Source organism: Xenopus laevis, chromosome 9_10S (assembly GCF_017654675.1).
Source record: "Xenopus laevis strain J_2021 chromosome 9_10S, Xenopus_laevis_v10.1, whole genome shotgun sequence".
Taxonomy (NCBI): Eukaryota; Metazoa; Chordata; class Amphibia; order Anura; family Pipidae; genus Xenopus; species Xenopus laevis.
This window is the reverse complement of record NC_054388.1, coordinates 45,109,820-45,133,441: the sequence shown is the minus strand read 5'-3', so window position 1 is coordinate 45,133,441 and position 23,622 is coordinate 45,109,820. Positions and strand designations below refer to the sequence as shown.

The 23,622-nt window shown below is 42.8% G+C and overlaps 1 protein-coding gene across 6 annotated transcripts in view; it reads right to left on the bottom strand.

Annotated features, from left to right (window-relative positions):
* The window catches only part of myh10.S (myosin, heavy chain 10, non-muscle S homeolog), a 53,613-nt gene that overhangs the window by 14,075 nt on the left and 15,916 nt on the right, over positions 1-23,622 (bottom strand). For 5 of the 6 annotated variants that reach the window (XM_041577719.1, XM_018237388.2, XM_018237389.2 and 2 more), the window contains 13 exon segments: positions 10,194-10,221; positions 9,354-9,456; positions 8,943-8,972; positions 7,494-7,511; positions 6,108-6,200; positions 5,129-5,192; positions 4,314-4,412; positions 3,433-3,576; positions 3,085-3,180; positions 1,183-1,301; positions 754-906; positions 378-551; positions 42-215 (listed from right to left, as the gene is read on the bottom strand). In XM_041577719.1, the coding sequence (XP_041433653.1) occupies positions 42-215; positions 378-551; positions 754-906; positions 1,183-1,301; positions 3,085-3,180; positions 3,433-3,576; positions 4,314-4,412; positions 5,129-5,192; positions 6,108-6,200; positions 7,494-7,511; positions 8,943-8,972; positions 9,354-9,456; positions 10,194-10,221 (1,295 nt within the window). 6 annotated transcript variants of the gene reach the window in all.

Here is a 23,622-nt window from a genome sequence, read left to right as displayed (position 1 = left end):
AGCAGAGAGAACAAGAACCCCATAGCAGTACTGTCACATACCCTTCCAGCATAGTGGATGATGCAGAAATCTGCCTTGTCCTTAAGTTGGCGTGGCTTCTGGAACTTGGAGTGGGTTCCCTGCTCCTGAACTAGTTTGTCCACAAAGGTTTTGTCTGTAGCTTTAGGGAACCAGCATTCTTCGTCCAGCAATGCAAGGACCCCGGGGGAATTGGCCTAGGGTGGTAACATATGGAATGAATTATAACAGAAGGCAAGAACCAGAACTCTGCCCGACAGTGCCACAACTTCTGAGCTCAATCTCTGGGGTACAGTATAAAACCGGCCCTCCAGATTTAATCATTATCCAATGCTAGGGAAGTATGAGAGATGACTTACCGGCCTCTCAATGAGGTCAATACAAGGTTGCAGGTCAAGGCCAAAATCGATAAAGTTCCATTCAATGCCCTCCCGCTGGTATTCCTCCTGCTCTAGTATGAACATGGTGTGATTGAAGAGCTGCTGCAGCTTCTCATTGGTGTAGTTGATGCAGAGTTGCTCGAAGGAGTTCAACTGCAGGAAGTTGAGGGGGATAACGAGAGCTAAAGCATATGTAATTAAATTGCAAGCTTTTTGGTCTACCTTTGGCAAAGTATTGAGAAGCAGGGAATGACTCCCAGTTAGGGTAAAGGAGACAACAAACACCAGAATGATTTTTGACCAATCAGGAGGAATATAATGGAAATTCAGATGGATCCACTGCCCAATGACAAACCTCAAAGATCTCAAATCCGGCGATGTCAAGAATACCAATGAATGAAGCTCCTTGTCGCTTGGTGCGATCCAGCGCTTTATTGATCCGGTAGACCAGCCAGCGGAACAGTCTCTCGTAGGTGGCCTTAGCCAGGGCTTCTACCGCAAAGTCAGCCTGAAACATATACACAGTCATGTGACCCTCTGCCACACCCAACATGGCCACCATAACACTGCATGATTCTAAGGCTATGGATACAAACAGGTTGTTGTCAGCAGCTGAGCAGATCTGCTTCACTCAGCCTGCAAAATTACTCAGGCTGACAACGGCCGCTGATCTGCTGCTGACAACAACCTGTGTGTCCATAGCCTTAACATTCAGATTTGGCAGAACATACGTGAGCCCCCGGCAACGGTCAAATATGCACTTTTATATTTAAAAGCCACTTACCTGCTCTTTAGTCTGTGCCTTCTGCACATAGTCCCTGCCCACCTTGATGCGTGGTGTGAGTATGGCTCGGGTGAACTCCATGATGTTGAGGCCCAGTAGGTGGCAGAGTTTCTGTGCGGCTGCCAGAGTGAGAGAAATCATTATTAATAAGTTATGCATTCATACTGTACTGTAACAATAAGGCATCTCCTTCCAATATGAATAAATACAAATATACAGAAAATGTTCTGGGCACACAATACGCTCTACCCTGAAACTGTACTGTCTATGGGAAATAAGGCAGCTCCTTCCCACAAGAAAAGATGAAAATACAAAAAGGATTTAATGCCTATTTACCCGGAAGTAAATTAGTACACCTGCTCTGAAAAGGGCAGAAGGTGTCACGCAGAGGTTTATGTATATTTTGCAGAGGGCCGATCAGTTCTGAGGAGTTCTGGCAGCTCAGCCAGAGTGTGATGTGCATCTTGAAAGACTATGTCTCTTGGGGGATCTTGCATAGCACAGGAATGAAGTAACTGATATTAAATTACTGGCTTTTTAGCAAACTAGCAAGAAAAGAGGGCGGTGCAGACACTTCAGATTCAGAATGAAGGATAAAGACAGATTGTGCCAAAAAAGGAGACGGCACAGACAAACCTTAAGGCATTTTAACCCCCAAGTTAAATCCTAGTAACAATAGGGTTAACATGGACTATTAACAATAGGGTTAACATGAATTAATTTAAATTTCATTCAGCAATGTCCTGCATAGGGAGACAACCCGACATTTTCCCAGATGAACAGATTCCCTTAAAGGACCAGTAACATCAAAAAATTCAATTATTTTAAAGTGATAAAAATATAATGCAGTGTTGCCATGCACTGGTAAAACCGGTCTGTTTGCTTCAGAAACACTACTATAGTTTATATAAATAAGCTGCTGTGTAGCAATGGGGGCAGCCATTCAAAGGAGAAAAGGCTCAGGTTACACAGCAGATAAGCTCTGTAGAACATAATGTTATCTGTTATCCATTATTTTATCTTGTGCTATATAGACTTTTTTCAATTTCCGCCATTGCTACTCAGCAGCTTGTTTATATGAACTATAGTAGTGTTTCTGAAGCAAACAGGTCAGTTTTATCAGTGCAGGGCAAAACTGCATGATATTTTCATTAATTTAAAGCACTTTAAGTGTTTGGTGTTACTGTTCCTTTAAGACCCTCTCAGCCTCTTTGTCCCTCTCTCTGTACCGCTGGAACTATAGCAGGGTGACGGATACACCAATGTTTCTATACATCTGATCTAAGCCCTGACCAAAATGTGGGCCATGATGTCAGACTTGAAGCAGGAAAGATAGTGATGAGGTCACACTACCCAATGATGGTCACTTGCAGGCAGAGGAGTCTATAGTGTTAGCATTATCAGGCTGCATTATATAATGCAGGAAATCTACATGATAAAAAGCAGACTCAGCAGGCATAGGGTTAACCAAAGAAATGTGTCTGATTGGGGAAAATAATCCCTTAAAAAGTACAGAGTCGAGTCTTGGCTCAGACACATCCCATGGGAGTGAATATGTTTGGCTTTGAATTCTTGGCCTGCACTCGGCTCTCCACAGCCTGGACCCAATAAAAATAAACACGTTCCTAAAGCGCTAAGCATATATGACCTCCATATAGGCCCCCCTGAGCCAAATTAATAGTAAATAATGTGCAGTGACTGGGGGCCACACTCAGAGCTGGGTGCTTCTACTTGACATGAAACTGTAATCAGTGCTGAAACTGACTGCAGCCAGTCCACTGGTTACCATTGTTAGAGTGACCATTGGAATCTATACAGACTGCAGCCTTTTAGCTGTTGCTCAATGACAACTCCCAGCATCCTCGCACTACAGTAACCTGAAGGTGGTGCTGCAGGACTTACCTGTGTTCTCAGGCATGGAAGCCTGGTCTGTATTTCGTTCTTTCTTGAAAACAATGTTCCCAAATTGAAGTACAGAAGATACCACTTTGAGCATGGCTGAAGGGGTAAAGATTGGACAGTTTCAGTACAGTTTAATGGCCCCTGGCTGTATAACAGAAACAAGTATTTAAAAGGAACCGGCAACAACGGATCAATCAAAGTACTGGGTTCAATTCCCCTGCACACACACTTTACATCATTACCTATTTGCAATCCAGGTACTAAACTCTAGCGGTAATAAACCATTTCTGGCCCAGTGTGTGCCATTTCTAATGTAGCCCAGTACACCAGGCACAGGCTGATACTCACACAGTATCTCTTCATGTGAGAAGCCCATAATGTGCATGGCTTCCATTGTCTCCTGGAAGTTATCTTTGTCCTGTTGCCCCGGGATGGGGATGTAGCCGTTTGAGACAAACCGGTAGTTGTTAAATCCATCTAGCAGCAAGTCAGCTGTGCGGGAAAGCAAAGGGTAACAGGAAATCAGCTCTTCAGGGATAAATGAGCATTTAAATCTGTATATGTTTTTTATTTTTATAGCACCAGCACCTCCTCCATTTGGCCACAGTGCCCCTTATAGCCATTTTACAAAAAGCTTTAGGGCCAGGGCAAGAAATCTGCAAAACCTTGTACTCTTCAGCCAGTTCTTCACAACAGTAGCCTCCTTCTGGCACCTTTGCAGCAAAACCCCCACTCCAAGCTAGATTTCCCACCACTGACTTTCCTTACAATCAGCACCCACTGCAGATGGGTTCCCTTGCAGCACCACTACTACAATTGAATTTCCTTACAGTAGCTTCCCTACAGATGGGTTTCCATACGTCAGCTCCCTTACAAGTGGGTTTCCATACAGCAGCTTACCCTACTGGTTATCCTTGTAGTGGCACTCCCAAAAGATGGTTATCCTTGCAGTAGCACCCCTTACAGATGGTTATCCTTACTGCTGCACCCCCTACAGATGGTTATCCTTGCAGCAGCCTCTCAGCAGCACCCACAAACAGAAGTTCCCTCACTGCAGAACTCCCTACTGATTGTTTTCTTTTCCTAAGCACCTGCAAAAGATGCAGCAGGACCCCTTATTGCTGGTTCCCAAATACCAGTGCCCGCTGCAGCACAGAACTGAGATCCCCTGAGCACTACATGGTATGTACAATGACTTTATATTACACTCTGTGGAATAAAGCGCTTACATTTGAGGTGTTCCCCTGAGCCAGCAAGCAGCTGATAAAAGATATGAAAGGTCCTTTCATCCTTCGCTTGGCGTACAGCACGAGACTTTTCCAGCAGATCTGAAGGCTTCCGTTAAGGGTCTTGCATAGTACTAATAAAAGGATGCCCCCATCCATAGTAAAGGCAAACGTGTTGCCCCAAGGTAAATGAGTCTTTCCTAGCATTATGGCATATCCTGCTGATATGTCACTCATAGAACAGGCCATGCTGGCAACAACAGGATAATAAGCAGCCACAATTCTCAATGTGCAGAAACTGCTTGTGTTACTAATTACAGATATCTGTGTTTCATCTCCACGTCTGTGCAAGTATGAGATTCAATTTCCCCACCATTTGCACAGAAAATCCCCAGAGGAGGCTGGAGACATATAGGAACTATACAGCAGTCTGTGACTAATAAGGGCCCTCAGCAACAATGGCTGCCATTACTATTGCCCCGTAATGACATTCTTCAATGCCCCAACCCCCTGTAGAGAGACAAGAGAGGCCAGATGCTGTGACATGCCTTTCTTGCGCAGTCCTGGAATTATCTACCAGTCTGAAACCACAGGATTGTCACTGGACGCCAGGGTGTCCTGAAATATCTGCCCTGGGAAGGGAAGGAGGTGGAACTGAAAACAGATTCATGGGGTGGCCACCTAATTCCTGCACAAGAGATTACTGGTAAATAAGAGACTTCTATACAGTTAGCAAATAGGCTTTTCCAAATTTTCTAACTTTGTTTTGATTGGGGTTTGCAAAGAGTAATTAATGCAGGGGGTGCACACAAGGATACAAGTCTCTATATTGGCCCCAACAATATAACCAGTCACATCGAAATTGATTCGGATGAATTTGCCCTAAAAGAGAAGAGAAACCGGGGGAAACAATGAGCATTATTAGTGGTGGAAATTGTGAGAGGCAATTGAATAAAATGCAATATTTAGCTTTTATCGAGTGCCAGACTTAGCATCTGGCCCTGCAACAGGGTAGTACGGATATAAATTCAAACGGCCAATGTGTTTAATGTGCTTACACTGTATATAATATACTTGGTGTGTCAGTGTCATGGGGGCCGCATTGTGTTATGAAATGCTGGGGCCAATGTAACAATAGAAATAGGTGAAAAGGCTGGGTTACATCAGCAGTCATGAAAATAGGGAGATGCTGGCACTATTTGCTCACCCAACCCTGGAACCACGTGCCAGAAAGTAACACTCCATTTAGGGGGCCCAGAAGTTGATAAGATCGGCCCTAAACACCATTAGCTGCCACAAAGATATCAGCGGATACATCAACCCATCCCAGAGAACTATGGCACCCCCAAGGAATGCTGGTGAACCACATAAACCCCCAGGCACACTCATACACCCCCAGCATGCTTTCACACACACCCACAGACAGACCAAAACAGGAAGACTGCCTCCCCACACTAACACCCATTATATTGAGTTTAAACTCTTCAGCAGAATGAGTTATTTCCCCTGACTGTCAAAGTGCCATCCACTGATCTAATGGCAGGGGCACACATACCACCCATAGCTGCTATTTTGGGGTTGGAATTCAGGAGTCCATTTATCTAATCAGGGAATGTCGGGACACACCAATCAGACACAGAATGTGCAGAGAGGATTACCTGAAATAAACCAGCAGCCTCTGACATCAGTGGGAAAGCACCAGTGCCAAAAGTGCCAGTGAGAAAAAATGTGCCTGGTATTCTGGCAACCAATCTAAAGTGAAAACACTAGAATTGGAAATCTAATTGGGTTACTTACAAAGCGAGAGGAGTTGTCATTTTTTACAGTCTTGGCATTTCCAAAGGACTCCAGGATGGGGTTAGCTTGGAGAAGTTGTCGCTCTAGTTCGCCCTGGTGGGAAGAAACCAAACACAGAAATGCAAGATTGCAGATGCCCCGTGAAAGTAGGGCACAAGAGGCAAAAGAGGGGGTAAGCTTGGAAATGAGGTTTAAAGGGTAGAAGATCAGTGCCCTGGGTATTCCTTGGAAGAACAGTCAGTCATAAAGTTTCATTAAGTGACTTTATAACTCTACAGGCAAGTACCAACATAAAGGAGACGCTACTACAACGTGCTCTAAAGCACTGCCCCCCAAACAGCACCCAGTCTGCCAGCTACCCAAAGAGAATTAACAGGGCTGAGGAGTTCTTAATTAACCCTTTAATTCCATTTTTGGCCCTAAGCATAATATCATATTAACGGCTTAATTAACAAGAGAACTTTGTGCGTGCAGCCCCTTCAATATACACTTTATATTCCAGTGTTTCCTTTATATTGAGAATCACCTGTAGATGTCAGCAGCAAGTGCAAGCGACCATCTTGGGCTAAGGGACTCATCTAAATTGGCCAAAAGGGGGGGAGGAGGTTAAGGATGGTTGTGTGGCTCCTAATCCAAAATAATATGAATACTGCTTATGAGGCAGAATTAGCCACATATTTACCCCACTGCTCTGAGGCCCATGGACTGACATTACAGACTAGTCTAGTCTGGAGCCAAATAAAAATGGGCCACTTTGGAAATCTTTCAGTTGACAAACGAGGGACAAAACGATGTTGAGAGAATACCAGGAATATTAATCTTAGATAAATCTCAACACCAGCAATGAAAATGTAAACTCTGCAAATCCTGTTTTACTCCAAGATAAACACAAAAATTGCCTTGTGTTAACATTATGGGCCGGGTATGAAATTAAAGGGAAACGCTGCTTTTCTCCCTCAGCTATTAACAGCAGCACTTGTTTCATTTGGCTTCTGGCTGCCATTAATATGGAGGATCTGCAGAGGATTGTGGGTAAGCCTGGCCATACAGCTGTAAATGGGCTTGAGCAAGAGACAGCACAGCATGCATTAACAGAAATAATGTCTATATATATATTTTTAGGAGTACTATTTAGCAAGCAAGGCCCTGACCCACAAGCCCTAATTATTAGCAGTCGGCATGAAGCAGAGACTAAAAGACTAATAGCATAAAGCAGTGGGAAGAAGCATGCAAAAGCACCAAGGATGGGGGTCACATTTCCAATATGGAGGGACATGGGTTGGCGAGGAGTGTGTGGTGAAGCAGGGGTGAAAAAGACAAGAGGAGAAATTAAACCAGGAAGTGGGTGGGGGTGCGTGTGTACGGTGGGGGCTGCATACTACTCACATACAACAACGATCCACTCTGTAGTTTAACAAAATGACAGTGGGAGTGAGGGGGGAAAAGAAAAATAAGTTAATGGTTATGAAATACGTGGCACACTCCAGAACAAATTCTACATCCTCCGGCGCAGTGGAAAAGGCAAACACATGGATCCAAAGCAGCCAGCTACAGGCTTAAAGGGCAACTACACCCAAAAAAACATATTTTGCATAATAAAAAGGAAATTATGATTTCAATGTTCATGTATTACATTTCATTTCACTGGATTCATGTGCAAATGGAATTAATATTTCTTGGTAATTCAAGAGTCAGAAACAACAGTGGATTTAAAATGTAAAATAATTACGGATACTGAAGAATTGCTTAGAATTAACAAAATTGTGAGTCAATATCGGCTCCTCCATTCTTCTTATTGTCAATGGCTTGAGCTTGATCCTCTAAGGCAGTGATCCCCAACCAGAAGCTCGTGAGCAAAATGTTGCTCACCAACCCCTTGGATTTTGCTCTCAGTGTCATCAAAGCAGGTGATTATTTTTGAAATCTAGGTTTGGAAGCAAGTTTTAATTGCTTAAAAACTAAAGTATTGTGTCAAATAGAGCCTCCTGTAGGCTGCCAGTCCACGTAGGGGCTACCAAATGGTAGATCACAGCCCTTATTTGGCACCCAAGGGACTTTTTCATGCTTGTGTTGCTCCCCAACTATTTTTACATTTGAATGCGGATCACGGGTAAAACAGGTTGGGGATCCCTGCTCTAAGGAATGTTAAAGGAACAGAAACATCGAAAAAGAAAAGTGTTTCAAAGTAATACAAATATAATGCAGTGTTGCCCTGTGCTGGTAAAACTGATGTGTTAGATTCAGAAACACGGCTATTGCTGCTGTGTAGCAATGGGGCAGTCATTCAAAGGAGAAAATGCTCAGGTTACACAGCAGATAAGCGCTGCAGAACATAATGGCGGTATCTGTTATCCATTATTTAAACTGTGCCTATAGCCTGTTTTCAATTTCCGCCATTGCTACACAGCAGCTTCTTTATATGAACTATAGTAGTGTTTCTGAAGCAAACAGATCCGTTTTACCAGTGCAGGGCAACACTACATGATATTTTCATTACTTAAAACACTTTCATTTTTTGGCGTTACTGTTGTTTTAAGCACATGTCCTGCCAGATGCTGCACCAGGATTGAGTTTAATATGCCAGTCCTAACTGCTGGTCACCTGGCTATCTTGGCTAAATGCATGAATGGGTTAACATCACTGGTGTGATCTTACAGCATGAGCACCATATGAACAAAGCGCCAAATCAGGTGCTTCCCCAAAGATACAGGAAGGGGTCTGAGAATGGAGCAGATGGCAAAGGAAAAATAAAGCTGCTTTAATTGATTTTTTTATATATACCTATACAGAGAGACAAAAATATGGAGTAGGGAGAAGTGTAGAAAATCCACTTGCCTGGTGCTTTATTGCCTTAGGAGATTCAGTCTGTTTGCAGCAAACAAATAAACAGGCGTTAGTAGGATGCAGTTAGCTCACACCAGGAGACTGGGCACAGACAGGCAGATTTCCTTCTGCCCATGTGTACACAGCCAACAACAACAGTTACCATCTCCAGGATTAGACTCGTATTAATGGCAAAAACAAGTCAGTTATAGCGAGGGTGTTGGGGGCCGGTGGTAAGCCTTAGCGTCAAGTTTAATACCCTACTACTAGTTTCTGATAAAAACACTTATTATCTTACGTATTTTTAGTGCATAGATTGAGGATGACTCCCAGGTGTTGTAGTTCAACTACAACTGTAGTCTGGAATTCTCAGATTAATATAGGTATATATAGAGGATTTTGCTGTAAAATGAAGAAACTTACAGGAATTGTGTGGTCCTTTTTCCCCTTATGGGAGGATGCGACATGAGCCAAATATTGAATGACCTTCTTGGTGTTTTCAGTCTTTCCAGCTCCAGATTCACCTCTGGGGGAAAAAGAAAGAGGTTTATTCAGTAAATAGATTGTAAGCTCCTTGGGACAGGGACCTTATCCAAACTGTGTATTGAAAGCTTTTACTTACTTACAGTATAACTTTATTATTACTATACCCCTGTTTGTGCCCACACCTTGTAAAGCACTGCATACAATTGTGGTGCTATATTAATAAATACATACATAGGCTGTGTTCCCATGGGTGGTGTTAATTGAGAGGATGCTACCACTTTTTAAATTAATAATTTCTTTTTATACATATTTAAATCCAAACGTGTGCTAAACTAAAATAAATAAGCTCTGTATTCTGCCACTAGGGGGAGCATGCAGGGAAATATCTGCATTGCTGCAAAAAAGCTCCAGAAAACCGAAAAGAGCCATCCCAGTATTCTTAACCCTCTCCTATACATAAAGTACAATAACTTGGAGCAGATTGTCTCCACATACTTTCCAACATCAGAATCAGACCCAAAGTAGCCTATGGCAGGGGAATGCAGAAAATAGTGGATTTGGTGCATCCCAACTAAAAAGGAGTTGGGGTGGATCGCTTGGAGAGCAGTTTGTTGTACCTGTAAGCTCTTGCTGCTGGTTGGATAGCTAAAGATGAAGTGGGTTTTGGGCAAATGCAGACGCTAAAGTTTTTAAGACAGTAATAGCTGTGGGTGCTACTAATAGCCAACCATGAACATAACTAAATTTTGGGGCCGGTAAAGGGCAATTGCAACTTACGTGCAAAGAATTGATTGGTCCTCGCGGTCTGAAAGATAAAAAGAAAAATGCAATAATTTATTATTATTTTATTTATATTTATTATTACTGTAATGCTGATAATCCACATCATGGATGGGTAGTTGAGCGTTGTAGTTGGGGAACGACATAGAGGTCCGCAAATTACTGAATGCCCTGAATTATATGGTCTAATACGTATATTTTATACTATATACATACACAGTCAATAAGCAGGTGCAATTTACTGAATTGTATATCTCCCCCCACCCACACACAAGAGGACAAGAAGACCGAAATGTTCAGTGTTTTTAAAGTCATCTCTTCTTTTGAGTTCCCCTCCAGGTCCATGCTGGCTTCTGCTACACTTCTTTGTGAGTCAGAACCAGCAGTGCTGCCAGACTGACACTGCTATCAGTAGCAATACAATTCAAAAAACAATTAAAAAGCTTGACAGTCCAAAACAAACCCTCCCTACAAGTGAAATAATGAAGGAGAGAACTGGAGCAGAGACAGATGGTGGAAGGGGGGGGGGGGCTCCCATGTTAGCCAGAGGCACTGATGTACCAATTTGTCACATTATTTATCTGCCCCATTAATGACAGTGAGAATGATAAAGAGCTCTGGTTTGTGTTAAATAAAGGCTTTATTATTATGAGCAGACACCTGAAATCCTAAATCAGGAATGTTTCTAACCCCTATTAATCTTCTGACAATGGGCCAATGTCACTGCTACTGCACATGCCCCCCCCCCTGCTGACGGGTCAAACCTCTAACCAGAGCCTTTATTATAAGCAAATGCCAAGGATAATAAACAGCTGCTAATTTGTCTTCCTGAAATTTCACAGATTTACGACCCCTTATTAAATATAGCAGGATGGTAACCCCTTCATGCCACACTGTCTGCTGAATTCTGCCCCGAGACTTTAATCTGTTGCTGCAGGGGGGGGGGGGATTAGAAAATGGAATTAATAGTAATTAATAGTAATTTGTTGTTACAACATACTGGCTCATCTGCACTTGCCTCTTACACTGAACACTAGTATAAAGGAATATGTTACTTATAGGTAAGAGGCACTGCAAAACAACATTTAGCACAGCGCCAAGCCCGACTACCTTTGGCTGTTAGTGGGGGGCACGGATTGTCGTAAGGTTCTTCAAATCTGAGAAGCACAGAACTAGTTAAAGGGGTGGTTCACCTTTCAATTATTTTTTAGTATGTTATAGAATGGCCAATTCGAAGCAACTTTTCAATTGGTCTTCATTATATATTTTTTATAGTTTTTAAATTTGCCTTTTTCTTCTGATTCTTTCAAACTTTCAAAGCTCCGCATCTAAAAACAAATGCTCTGTAAAGCTACAAATGTATTGTTATTGCTACTTTTTATTACTTGCCTTTCTATTTAGGTCCTCTCCTATTCCTGTCCCTTATTCAAATCAATGCATGGTTGCTAGGGTAATTGGGACCCTAGCAACCAGACTGCTAAAATAGCAACTGAATAAAAAGCTAAATAACTAAAAATCCAGAGATAATAAAACATGAAAACCAATTGCAAATTGTCTCACAATATCACTCTCTACATCATACTAAAAGTTAATTTAAAGGTGAACAAACCCTTTAAGCTGCCGTGTAATTGGACCCTCAGCTTGGTGCATGTTGTGAGGCGCTCAACCCGGTGTGTCTTGTGGGGGCATATAACATTATCAACTCTGTGCATCTTAGGCGGCCACTCAACTCTGTGCATCTTAGGCGGCCACTCAACTCTGTGCATCTTAGGCGGCCACTCAACTCTGTGCATCTTAGGCGGCCACTCAACTCTGTGCATCTTAGGCGGCCACTCAACTCTGTGCATCTTAGGCGGCCACTCAACTCTGTGCATCTAAGGCGGCCACTCAACTCTGTGCATCTTAGGCGGCCACTCAACTCTGTGCATCTTAGGCGGCCACTCAACTCTGTGCATCTTAGGCGGCCACTCAACTCTGTGCATCTTAGGCGGCCACTCAACTCTGTGCATCTTAGGCGGCCACTCAACTCTGTGCATCTTAGGCGGCCACTCAACTCTGTGCATCTTAGGCGGCCACTCAACTCTGTGCATCTTAGGCGGCCACTCAACTCTGTGCATCTTAGGCGGCCACTCAACTCTGTGCATCTTAGGCGGCCACTCAACTCTGTGCATCTTAGGCGGCCACTCAACTCTGTGCATCTTAGGCGGCCACTCAACTCTGTGCATCTTAGGCGGCCACTCAACTCTGTGCATCTTAGGCGGCCACTCAACTCTGTGCATCTTAGGCGGCCACTCAACTCTGTGCATCTTAGGCGGCCACTCAACTCTGTGCATCTTACGCGGGCACTCAACTCTGTGCATCTTACGTGGGCTGTGCTGCATAACCCAGTGCATCTTGTGGAGGAGACACAACACCTTGGTGCATGCAAGTAGTACACAACCTTGTATTACAGCACAAATGTAAAGCGACGGTGCTGCTAATCCTGGAGCGTCTTGAGAGGGACCCTCAACCTCACGTGACTTACAGGATAATAAATTCCGCCAATGGAATTTGTTTTGCTAACAAATAATAGTGAATGTAAATATATCTTTAGAGTCTTTCCATTTACAGACTCAACAAACTGAAGGGGCATTAACAATACTAAGGTTGGTGGCCAGGAATCCTGAAATTACTGACATAAGATCAAGCCAAAAAATTTGGAATATATTAACCCCATTCCTGCTGCAACAAGTTTTTCTATAGGAAGCGAATGGTGAAACTGCCCTGGTGTGGGGCTGAAAGGGTGGGAGGGGGGGCTGGAATGTTGCTCTATAACAGAGGTCAAATTTCTGCCTGATGAATGGCCACTGTCCCCTCTACTACTGGAGAAGGGAGGTGAGCAGCTGTTTCAGCTCTGGCATCTGAGTGGGAGGCTGGCGTTTTGCAGCTGTTTCCCAGAAGATAGACACTGCCAAAATCCAAGGTATCTGCACATTCTGACCTGTCCCTCTGTGTGTGAGCCAAAGAAATAAAAATGAGGCCTACCCGGAAATAAAGCATCCCGAATTTAAAAAAAAAAAAGGAAACAAATGGTTTACCACAGCGCCCAAAGACTGGCCATCTGCAAAGGCCATTTACAAGCAGGACTCACAAAAAGCTCTGGCGTGAAATGGGTCAGGTCCTGTTTTTCCAAAACAGACATGTGGGTCCCTATTCTTCCTTTGTTCAAAGGGGAAGAATAGCAGGATATACACATTCTAAGGAGTGTAAAAATAAACCTGGATGTCACAACTACCACAGCATTTACATATGGGGCCATCACCCTGGTTATATATAGAGCAGTACCAGCTTGGCCTAGAAACATGGCACCTCTTCTGTGTAAGTGCAAAGCGAATGTTCTGGGTACACAACAAACTATACCATTATACTGTATGGTCTAAGGGAAATAGCACGGCACTGCCTACCCATATGTATAAATACAAATATACAGAGGAAGGTTCTGGGCACATAAGCAGCGAAGGCAGTGAACAGCTAAATAGAGACCCTTCTGCAGGCAAGTGCAGCTTCCTGGCAAGAAAGAAAAGGAAGTACAAAATAATAACATTCTCTTGGGCAATATAAATATTGATTTCCATTAATTTCCTCTGAAAGGACAAAGACATCAGAGGTCAAGGGGCCCTGCTGGACCGTTTCCTTCCCACATTCAGCTCAAAAGTTGACAAGATCCAACAAGAGTGTTTCCATTTGCATTCACACTACAATTTGCAGGCAGTCGTGCCATTCAGTGATCAACAGCAAGAACCAGTCTTTTGCCATTAGAGTGTATTGTAGTCAAACACTACACCCCTAGGAGGTGCTTTAAAGTGATTTATTATTATTAAAGAGTCTCTTATGTGCTACATGGCCTCGATCAGTTGAACTTCAGCTTCCTTTCCTAGCAGATGTATTAGAGCTCATTCAAATAAATGATTCCAGTACAAACAAAATAACTGCCTTTTGCACAAATTCTGCATGTAGAGAGACAGGATCTCTGGTGATATTAATAGAGTGAGCGTTAACATATCTTCTAGGCAAAAGAAGCCCCCCTATGAGATATACTGGATCAAACTGTCAGTGAATATCTGACACCCAACTCCTGCATGAAGGCAGAATGAAGAGAAACAGATGCTGAAGAGAGGAATAGTGAAAATAAACTTGATTATTTCAGAAACAGTACATATTTTTTAATTGGTTGTATTTAGAAAGTTTCTTATTTCAGTACGAGGAAGCTTATATTAAATTTTCATAGTTCCCCTTTCAGTTCCTGGCAGCCTCTGAGTTCAGTTGCTGTAAGCAGTTGGATATTATTTGGGGAGGCAAGTCATGCAGGCACATAGGTACAATCAGATGTGGAGAGTGGCTCTGGAGTATCATTCAGCCTGGTACCAGTTTTATTTTTGCACAAATCTGGGTCAAAAAACTTACAATCTAATTAACAAGGAAGTCACCCAGCAAATTCTCAGGGCCTACATATATGTGCAATCTCAGACTGTTGTAATGCCTTACATGAGTCTCATGAGACTGCTGGACAAATATTCCAGAATGCTCAGCAGCAGGGTTCCTTAAAGAATAACAGTAAGATTGTGTTTTTGCCCTTCGAGGGGCCCTATGCTGGATTAGGCCACCCTATATAACATGTTTCTCATTACCATTTAAGCCCCTGTTGGTGAGTACCAGCTTGTTTCAATCAGTGGGGATCGTTTAAAATCCATCAATTAATTTGGCGGAAATTCTGTGCATTTCCAGGCAGAAAATGATCAGGTTTCTCTCCAAAAGCAACAGTGGGCACTTAGGGGAGCCGGCTTTACATCTCCCTGGGCTGGGAAATGCTAGGAAGTTATTAGCTCTTATCATTAAACGCAGGGCATAAAACTCCCAAGCAGGGGTAGCCAGACAGCTCTGCCACTGCCTTGCATGCACACAATGGAAGGGCGGAATGTTAAGGGCAGAGATTAATTTATCCGTATTTGACGCTTCTATTTCTTAGAAAAGTGATTTTATCTGCAGTATAAAAGGAACCGTCTCCCGGCTGCGTCCGGCATTCCTACCGCTACCTGGATTGCATAGCCTGCCACATACACCCCATCCTGTTACCGTTTACTTACTGACTTAATATTTCTACAGCTTTCTGATAGGCGGCATGGCACCCCTATTCCCTAGCACGAATAACTGCGTATTTAGCTATGCCTTTACTTGTCTTTTAATGCATCCTGCTGACCTATAATAAAAGGGGACAGACACAGTGGATATAAAGTAACTCTCAGCATCATTCAATGACTTTTGAAAGGGTTTCTGGGAGTTGCAGTTCATCATCACCCTCATCATCTGTCTCTGATCAGCTGGAGGAGCTGCACTCACATAAAGGCAGTTACGTTGGTCGTACGTAAAGTGAAATTGCCTTGGTCCCCTAGGAGCCATTAATCTCACCCACTTATGTTTAAAATAAATTGCACTAAGAGCTTTGCCCTGTGTCTCATCACGATGGCTTTATGGGCTGCTGGCTACATTCCATGTCCCTGTTACTGCCTGCTCTTTGGGAGATTTCCCAGGCTCTGCCCTCCGCCTTAGACACACTTACACACCACTGGCAATGGGCATATAGATAAATATGTCTGTCGCGCAGCCGTCTGTCCCACATCTGAACTCAAATACCGTCTCAAACTGCACAGCATAGGCTCTAGTTGTTTAGGCAAGGGTAAGTCACTATTTATTTATTATTAGGGCAAGTCACTCATGCAAGGACACAGCATGAGGGCAGGATTCCCCTACAAAAATATCACATGCAAACAAGCAAGCCATCTGCTGTATAAGTGAAATGCTGGCTGAGAATGATGGGAGTAGTAGTTTGGTCTGTGGGGGAGGGGTAGGAGCTTGATATGCCTGATCAATGCCACAAAGGATCCTTATTCCACACCTGTTCTGCCCTGTTTGTTGGCTAATACGCCTGCCACATGCCTGTCATATGAAAGCTGTTAAGTGTAACAATTTAACTCCGCACTGACTGATGGGGAGCAAGCTGTTCCTGGCAGCTGAGTGCTGGAGAACAGGAGACACAGGCAGCACCAAGAACAAAGGGGGACATTTCTCCCACTCAGACTAGGAGCTGCTCTTAGCATTGGGTTCATCAGCGCTCTCCTGGAAAGCAGCAATAGCCTTAGGTTAGCAAGAGAAAACATAAAGGGTTAATGTGACAAGTAGAGAGGAAATTTATAGAGCTGAATGAAGTTTTAAAGGGTTGTTCACCTTCCAACACTTTTTTTCAGTTAAGTTGGTTTAAGATAGTTCACCAGAAATAAAGACTATTTCCAATTACTTTCTATTTTCTACATGTGACCATTTTGCTAATATTCAAGTGTAAATTGCATGTTTCACCATCTAAAGCAGCTCTGGGAGGAGGAGAAGGTTTGTTCACCTTCCAAAAACCTTTTTCATTTCATTTGTTTTCAGATTGTTCACCCAGAAAGATTTTTTTCAATTACTTTCCATTATTTATTTTTTACGGTCTTTCCACAATCTAAGTTTAAAGTTGAATGCTCCTGTCTCTGGTGTTTGAGTCTGGCAGCTCAATAATTCTAGTACAGACTCTAAACGGTTAAAATTTTGCAACATTTTTTTTTTTCAAACCAAAAAGTTTTTATTGATTTTCATTTACAAGACAAGGGGGAAGGGGGGGGGGTATGCTCCCGCCTGGGAGGCACGGACCAGTAACAATTCCGTACAATAGTAACAAGAATACAGATACATTTCCCTTGGTCAGGAGATACATGCTTATTCACCCACATCCGAGATACCCTCAGCATCAGTCCAGGGACGCCAAATCTTATCAAACTTGTCAGGACAGCCCCGAGACAAGTAGGTAAGTTTGATCAGGGGGAGGACAGCATTCACTAGCTTACGCCACATTGTCAGTGTAGGGGGCCGAGGCCCCATCCATCTCAGTACAATAGACTTTCTTGCATAGTATAGCAGACCTCGAGTGAGCAGTTGTAAGAATTTCCCATGAATAACCCCCTCTAAAATACCCAGCAGACAGGAGTGTGGAGTAAGCACCAGGGGGAGATCCAGACATGTCGAGAGATGCGTTATGACAGCTCTCCAAAAGGCTTGTATGTGGGGGCATTGCCATGACATGTGGAGAAAATCGGCCTGCTCCTCCTGACACCTATGGCAGTTACCAGTAGCCCTACCTCCAAACCTATGTAACTTAGCCGGGGTTAGATAGACCTGATGGAGAAACTTGTATTGAATCAGCCTATCGCGAGAGGATACCAAGAAGTGATACAGATTACCAGTCACCTCTTCCCACTGGTCCTCCTCCAGGTCGCCTAGTGTGTCCCGCCATTTAAGGTAAGTGCGATGGAATGGGGCCGCAGGGGCTCGGACCAGGAGCCAATAGATTCGGGATACTAACTTAGCTGGCGTGTCCGTCTGAACCAGCTTCAAGAGGGGGTAGTCCTCGGCTACCAGTAGTTGGGAGCGAAACTGCGCCACAAAGGCCTCCCTCAATTGGAAATAAGCATGAAGCCTCAGATTGGGAACCCTCATACTATCTCTAAGCTCAGTATAAGAAATAAACATATCGTCCACTAGAACATCAGATAAGAATCTTATACCCCCTAGTGGCCAGTCTTGGAAATCGGGGAGGTCCTTAAAGTGGATTAGGGTAGAATTTCTCCAGAGTGGCAAGCTCGGGGAGAGCAATGGTGGGTCAGCCCCTGTCATACGGAGAGCGGAGAGCCATGCCCTATGGGTAGTCGTCACCACAGCTAGTCCCTTGGGGAGATCAGTGGGTGCTCTATAAGGAGCATTCCGCAATGCCTCTACTGAGCCCATCCACGAAGCCTGTAGCTGCATGTTAGGGTTCTCTGCATTAGGCACTAGCCACCAATGGACATAGGCAGCCTGGGCTGCCAAGTAGTAGGCCTTCAAATTGGGCAGCGCCAGACCACCGCTATCCAAAGGAGCACATAAAGTTTCCCTGGCAATCCTGGGGGCTTTATTGTTCCAGATAAATGACGTCACCACTTTGTCAATGGTGCGAAAAACCTTATTGGGTACGTGAACCGGGCAATTGCGAAACAGATATAAGAATTTCGGAAGGAAAACCATCTTAAACAGGGCCACTCTACCCCATAGCGTAAGCGGCAGGTGTTGCCATACAGCTAACACCCTCGTACACTGCTGAATCGCTGGATCTAAATTCAAGGGAATAAACTCAGCAAAGTTATTATGAATTTGAAGGCCCAGATATTTAAAGGTGTCAACCACTTTCAGGTCGAAATTTTGCAACATTTAGTTGATACATTTCCCAGCAGCATCTCTGGAATATTAGCAACTATTGTATCAATTCTAACAGCTGCCTTTAATGAAACTCTGCTTCTGCTCAGCAGGGACAAAGATAAGAAATTTATCAACTAAATGTATCAATTTAGAGCAGTTTACAGGGTCGGCGACCCCTCTCCCAGAGCTGCTTTAGAAGGTGAAAAAAGACACTGTTTACACTTCAATATTAGAAAACCAGTGACACATAGAAAATATAAAGTAGTTGGAAAAATACGTTATTTCTGGTGATCTATCAGAAAACAACTAGTTGTTTGAAGGCGAACAACCCCATTAAAAACGGTAAAAAATAAATGTAAAGTGACTGAAAAAAGTCATATCAGAAAACGACTCAACTGAAAAAGTATTTAGATGGTGAACAACCCCTTTAAAGGAACAGTTTAGTGTGAAAATAAAAAAATGTGTAAATAGACAGGCTGTGCAAAATGTAAAAAATTTATCTAATATAGTTAGCCAAAAATGTAATGTATAAATGCTGGAGTGACTGGATGTGTAACATAATAGCCAGAACACTACTTCCTGCTTTTCAGCTCTCTAACTCTAAATCAGTCAGTGACTTGAAGGGGAGCCACATGGGACATTATCTGTTCAGTTAGTTTGCAAACTAATCCTCAGCATTCAGCTCAGATTAAAAAGCAAAAGCTATGACCCATGTGGGCCTCCCTCAAGTCTCTGATTGGTTACTGCCTGGTAACCAGTCAGTGTAAACCAAGAGAGCTGAAAAGCAGGAAGTAGTGTTCTGGCTATTATGTTACACATCCAGTCACTCCAGCCTTTACATTACATTTTTGGCTAACTATATTAGAAACATTATTTATTTTGCACAGCCTAACTATTTAGCCAGTTTTTATTTTTATTCCACACCAAAAGGACAGTTTTTATTTTTATACTAAACAATGCCTTTAAGGGAAACAAGTGGGGGTGGGGGTGGTATTTACACTTAAACTCAGACACCATCACTTGTTATGAATATCCTGCCTGATTAATTCCAGAAATGTATTATTTCTGCCTGTGTAGACAAGTTTAGCAATTCCCCGATATCTCGGACATTACCCCCTATAAATGGATCTAATTCTTTCCCCATCCTACAGATTTCTTTTCTTTTAATGACTGGGCAGCTCAGTAAGAGATTCATTTCAAGATTAAAAGAAAAAAAAAAAAAAGCAAAGGGTGGATTGATCCAATTCTATATACACTATGTATCACTAATACACAAGGGCATGGTATCCAGTGCTTGTTGCTTTACTACAACTCCCAGGATCCTGCAATAAGCCATTCTTCTAGAATGTATCCATATGTCCAGGGTACAGACGTGATACTAATGGGACACATACAAGGTATGGTACTTTGTCTTTGGAGGGCTGATTATATATCCTGGCCTTCAGCCTCCCAACCACTCAACCAGACGCCCACCCTAAGCATTAACATGTGCACAACAAGATGGCAGATTCATAACAGATGGACTTTGAAGATTGTTCTTGGCAACAACATCATCAAAATACTGTGCAGAACACAATTGTTTCCTCTGATATACCAACACATTTGTCTCACATGCAGGCAATTTCCCTTTAACACACAACATCACCAAAAACAAGGGCCTGAAGTGGATGGAGAACCAGCTGGACAACACAACGCTTTATAAGGATTAAAAATCACCGTTTTATTACTCTGAGAAACACCAAAAAATTCTCTAGCAATGATGATTTCAATTTCTTAAAGGAGAAGGAAAGGCTAAAAGTAAATAAGCTTTATCAAAAAGGTCTAAATAAATTCACCAGTAAACCCTCAAAGTAATGCTGCTTTGAGTCATCTGTTGAAAAAAAACACAGCATTTCTTTCCTTCTATTGTGTATACACGGGCTTCTGTATCAGACTATCTGTTGTCAGCATAAACCTACAGGGCTAGGGCCTGAGCATGCTCAGTTTGCTACTCGCCAACTCTCCCACTCCCTTTTCCCCCCTCTCTTCTCCTCTCCCTGCTGTAATCTGAGTTTAGAGCTATGAGCAAGCTGGGAGAAACTTAGGCAGGAAATGATGTCACACCAAGCCAAAATGGCAGCTGCTATCCTAAACAAGCATAGCGAGTTCTAGAGCTGTTTACTCTAAATATAGTGTTAAAGCTTGAACTATTGTGGCTAATCGATTGGCAATAAACTGCTTTGGTAGCTTTCCTTCTCCTTTAAGAAAGATGCAATTTATCAACAATTAGGAGACCACAGGCTTACTATTAGATAATCAACAGATCCCTGAAATTCCAACAGGATGAAAAAAAGAGGCCCACAGAATCTTTGGTTGGGCCCTGAAGTTCAAGTCAAGTCAGAAGGTCTGATGTTCACAATTTCACACCAGCACTATGCCAGAATCTTTATTTGAAACATGAAGTTCAAGTCAAGTCAGGTCAGGTCATAAGTTCTCAACTTAACACCAGCTCAACCTTTGGTTGGTTCCCTTAAGGTTCCAGAACATCAGAATAGTTCCTCCTCTCCTCCTCTCACAACCCAAAACAACAGCCTAGTCTCCACTACGTTTACCACTTCTCTCAGAACCATCAGTGAGAGAAGGGTTTTCTCCTGGATGAATCAAGTTGTCTATGAGGGCAGTTCATCCTTTTCCATATCTGTAGCTGAAAGTTATGTGCCATATACATATAAAACTATTTGCTGGCAACTTTCAGTTGATGGAAATAAAACCCATACCACTCACTGTTTTGCTACCTTTTCACATAAAATATAGAGCATTACTGATTGGTTAAAGGGATATTGTAATATTCTCCTTTTTGCTTTAACTAGTGAGTCATAAAGTGAATGCCAGACAGGCCAGTCTGCTTTTGCTGTACAATAACACAGCTTGATAATCTCTATATCACATTGTCTCCATGGATCAAAATAAAATATCATAAAGGCAAAGCAGTTGAGCTATATATCAAACAGGAAAAACATTCTTGTTGCAGTCTGGAATGTTATCGTTTAGCTGAGATATTGACTTCAAAAAAAAAAAAAAAAGGCTGTTAGGAAGGCTTGTGTTTGGAGAGCTGCTTTGAGTCAGTATAAGCTGCTTATTGGATACTGACCAAGAAAATATAATGCCAAATACTGCAACATTTGGTTCTCATTTCTGAGGAGTTGGTTATTTTTTTGTGGAGTCTCATTCAGATGCCTTCAATGGACTTCATTTATTTCCAAATTACTCGCACACCTAAATCTCACTAATGGTGCTGTGCTTCCGGCTATTCCTCAAACATCTCTTTGTCTCTAAATCGATGGCATTTCTAACATCAAGCCACGTGGCCCTCTACAACTACAAAATTACAAATATTGCAATATATGGACAAACAATCCCAGTTTTGTTTAAAGGGTAAGGCATTTTTTAGTAGCTGTATGCAAAAAACATCTCAATGTCTTAAATATATTGATAATAGGTTGAGTGCAGAGGACTCTTGTATTTGTCTATATGTATTTTGTGGTCACACCCTCATTACACCCCCGCCTAATGGTTTTAAAAATTAGTGGTGAGCACAACTTTCCCTTGTTTGTTATAGTTTATACAGGAGCAGTGGCCAGCACCATGTTGTAACTCCCACCCTTCCCAGCTATAGTCAGGTGATCCCAGTGGTGGCCAATAAAAGGGCAACCATGTTTGGGAGTTTTAACCTTGAAAGCAGCAAGTAATGGTGGCCATACACGGAAAGATCCGCTTGTTTGGAGATGTCGCCAAACAAGCGGATCTCTCCACGATATGCCCACCTTGAGGTGGGCAATATCGGGCTGATCCGATCGTGGGCCCTAGCGATGGGGAAAGAGCGGCCGGATCGCAGGACCGCATCAACGAACAGATGCGGCCGCGACCCGACGGGATTTTTAGTCCCATCCGATCGACATCTGCCCGACTTTCGGCCAGATATCGATCGGGGAAGCCCGTCGGAGAGCCCCATACACAGGCCAATAAGCTGCCGACTCGGTCTGTTGGCAGCTTTTATGGGCCCTGTATGGCCACCTTAAGTTACAGGTAAAATGTACAATGAAGCAATAGAATTCTTAATGAATCAGATGAAAATTGAGCATTGGACTGGCCAGATATGGGATGACTTTGACGTAGTTGGCCAGCTTAACTATATTGCAATACCTGGACAAACAACCCCTGTTTTGTTTAAAGGGTAAGGCATTTTTCAGTAGCAGTATGCACAAAATGTCTCTGTCTTAAATATATTGTTAATGGGTTGAGTGAAGAGGACTCTTGTATTTGTCTATATGTATTTTGTGGTCACAGCCTCATTGCACCCCCTGCCTGATGTTTTTAAAAAATAGTGGTGAGCACAACTTTCCCTTGTTTGTTATAGTTATACAGGAGCAGTGACCAGCTCCATGTTGTAGTTCCCACCCTTCCCAGCTATAGTCAGGTGATCCCACTGGTGTCTAATAAAAGGGCAGCCAAGTTTGGGAGTTTTACTTTGAAAGCAGCTAGTAAGTATGAAAATGTCTCAATGTCTTAAATATATTGATAATGGGTTGAATGCAGAGGACCTCATGTATTGTCTATATGTATTTTGTGGTCACAGCCTCATTGCACCCCCGCCTAATAGTTTTAAAAATTAGTGATGAGCACAACTTTCCCTTGTCTGTTATAAATCTCACTAATGGTGCTGTGATTCTGGCTATTCCTCAAACATCTCTTTGTCTCCAAATCGATGGCATTTCCAACATCTTGATAAAAGACCGATGGTGGTTGGGTCAGTTCCTAATAAAGGTGTCTTAAAGAAATTCCCTAATGGTGCTGTCTATGACAGTTGATTTCAGCAAACAAAGTGGAGGTGGAAACTGTAGGACTTGCACCAGATTGGAGCCAATCGGTAGGCACAAGTGCAGACTAAAGAACCTGTTGAACTATTTCCAACATTAAGCCACGTGGACCTCTACAACTCCTGCACATAACCAGCAAAGCAGATAATTTCAAGTACTTATGGTGCATTAGTGAAGGACCAGGAACCATTACTAAGGCAGTAATGGAACCCAAAATTTACTAACTCAAAACAAAATTATATAGAGTTCATGGTTCCTTCAAAATACCTATA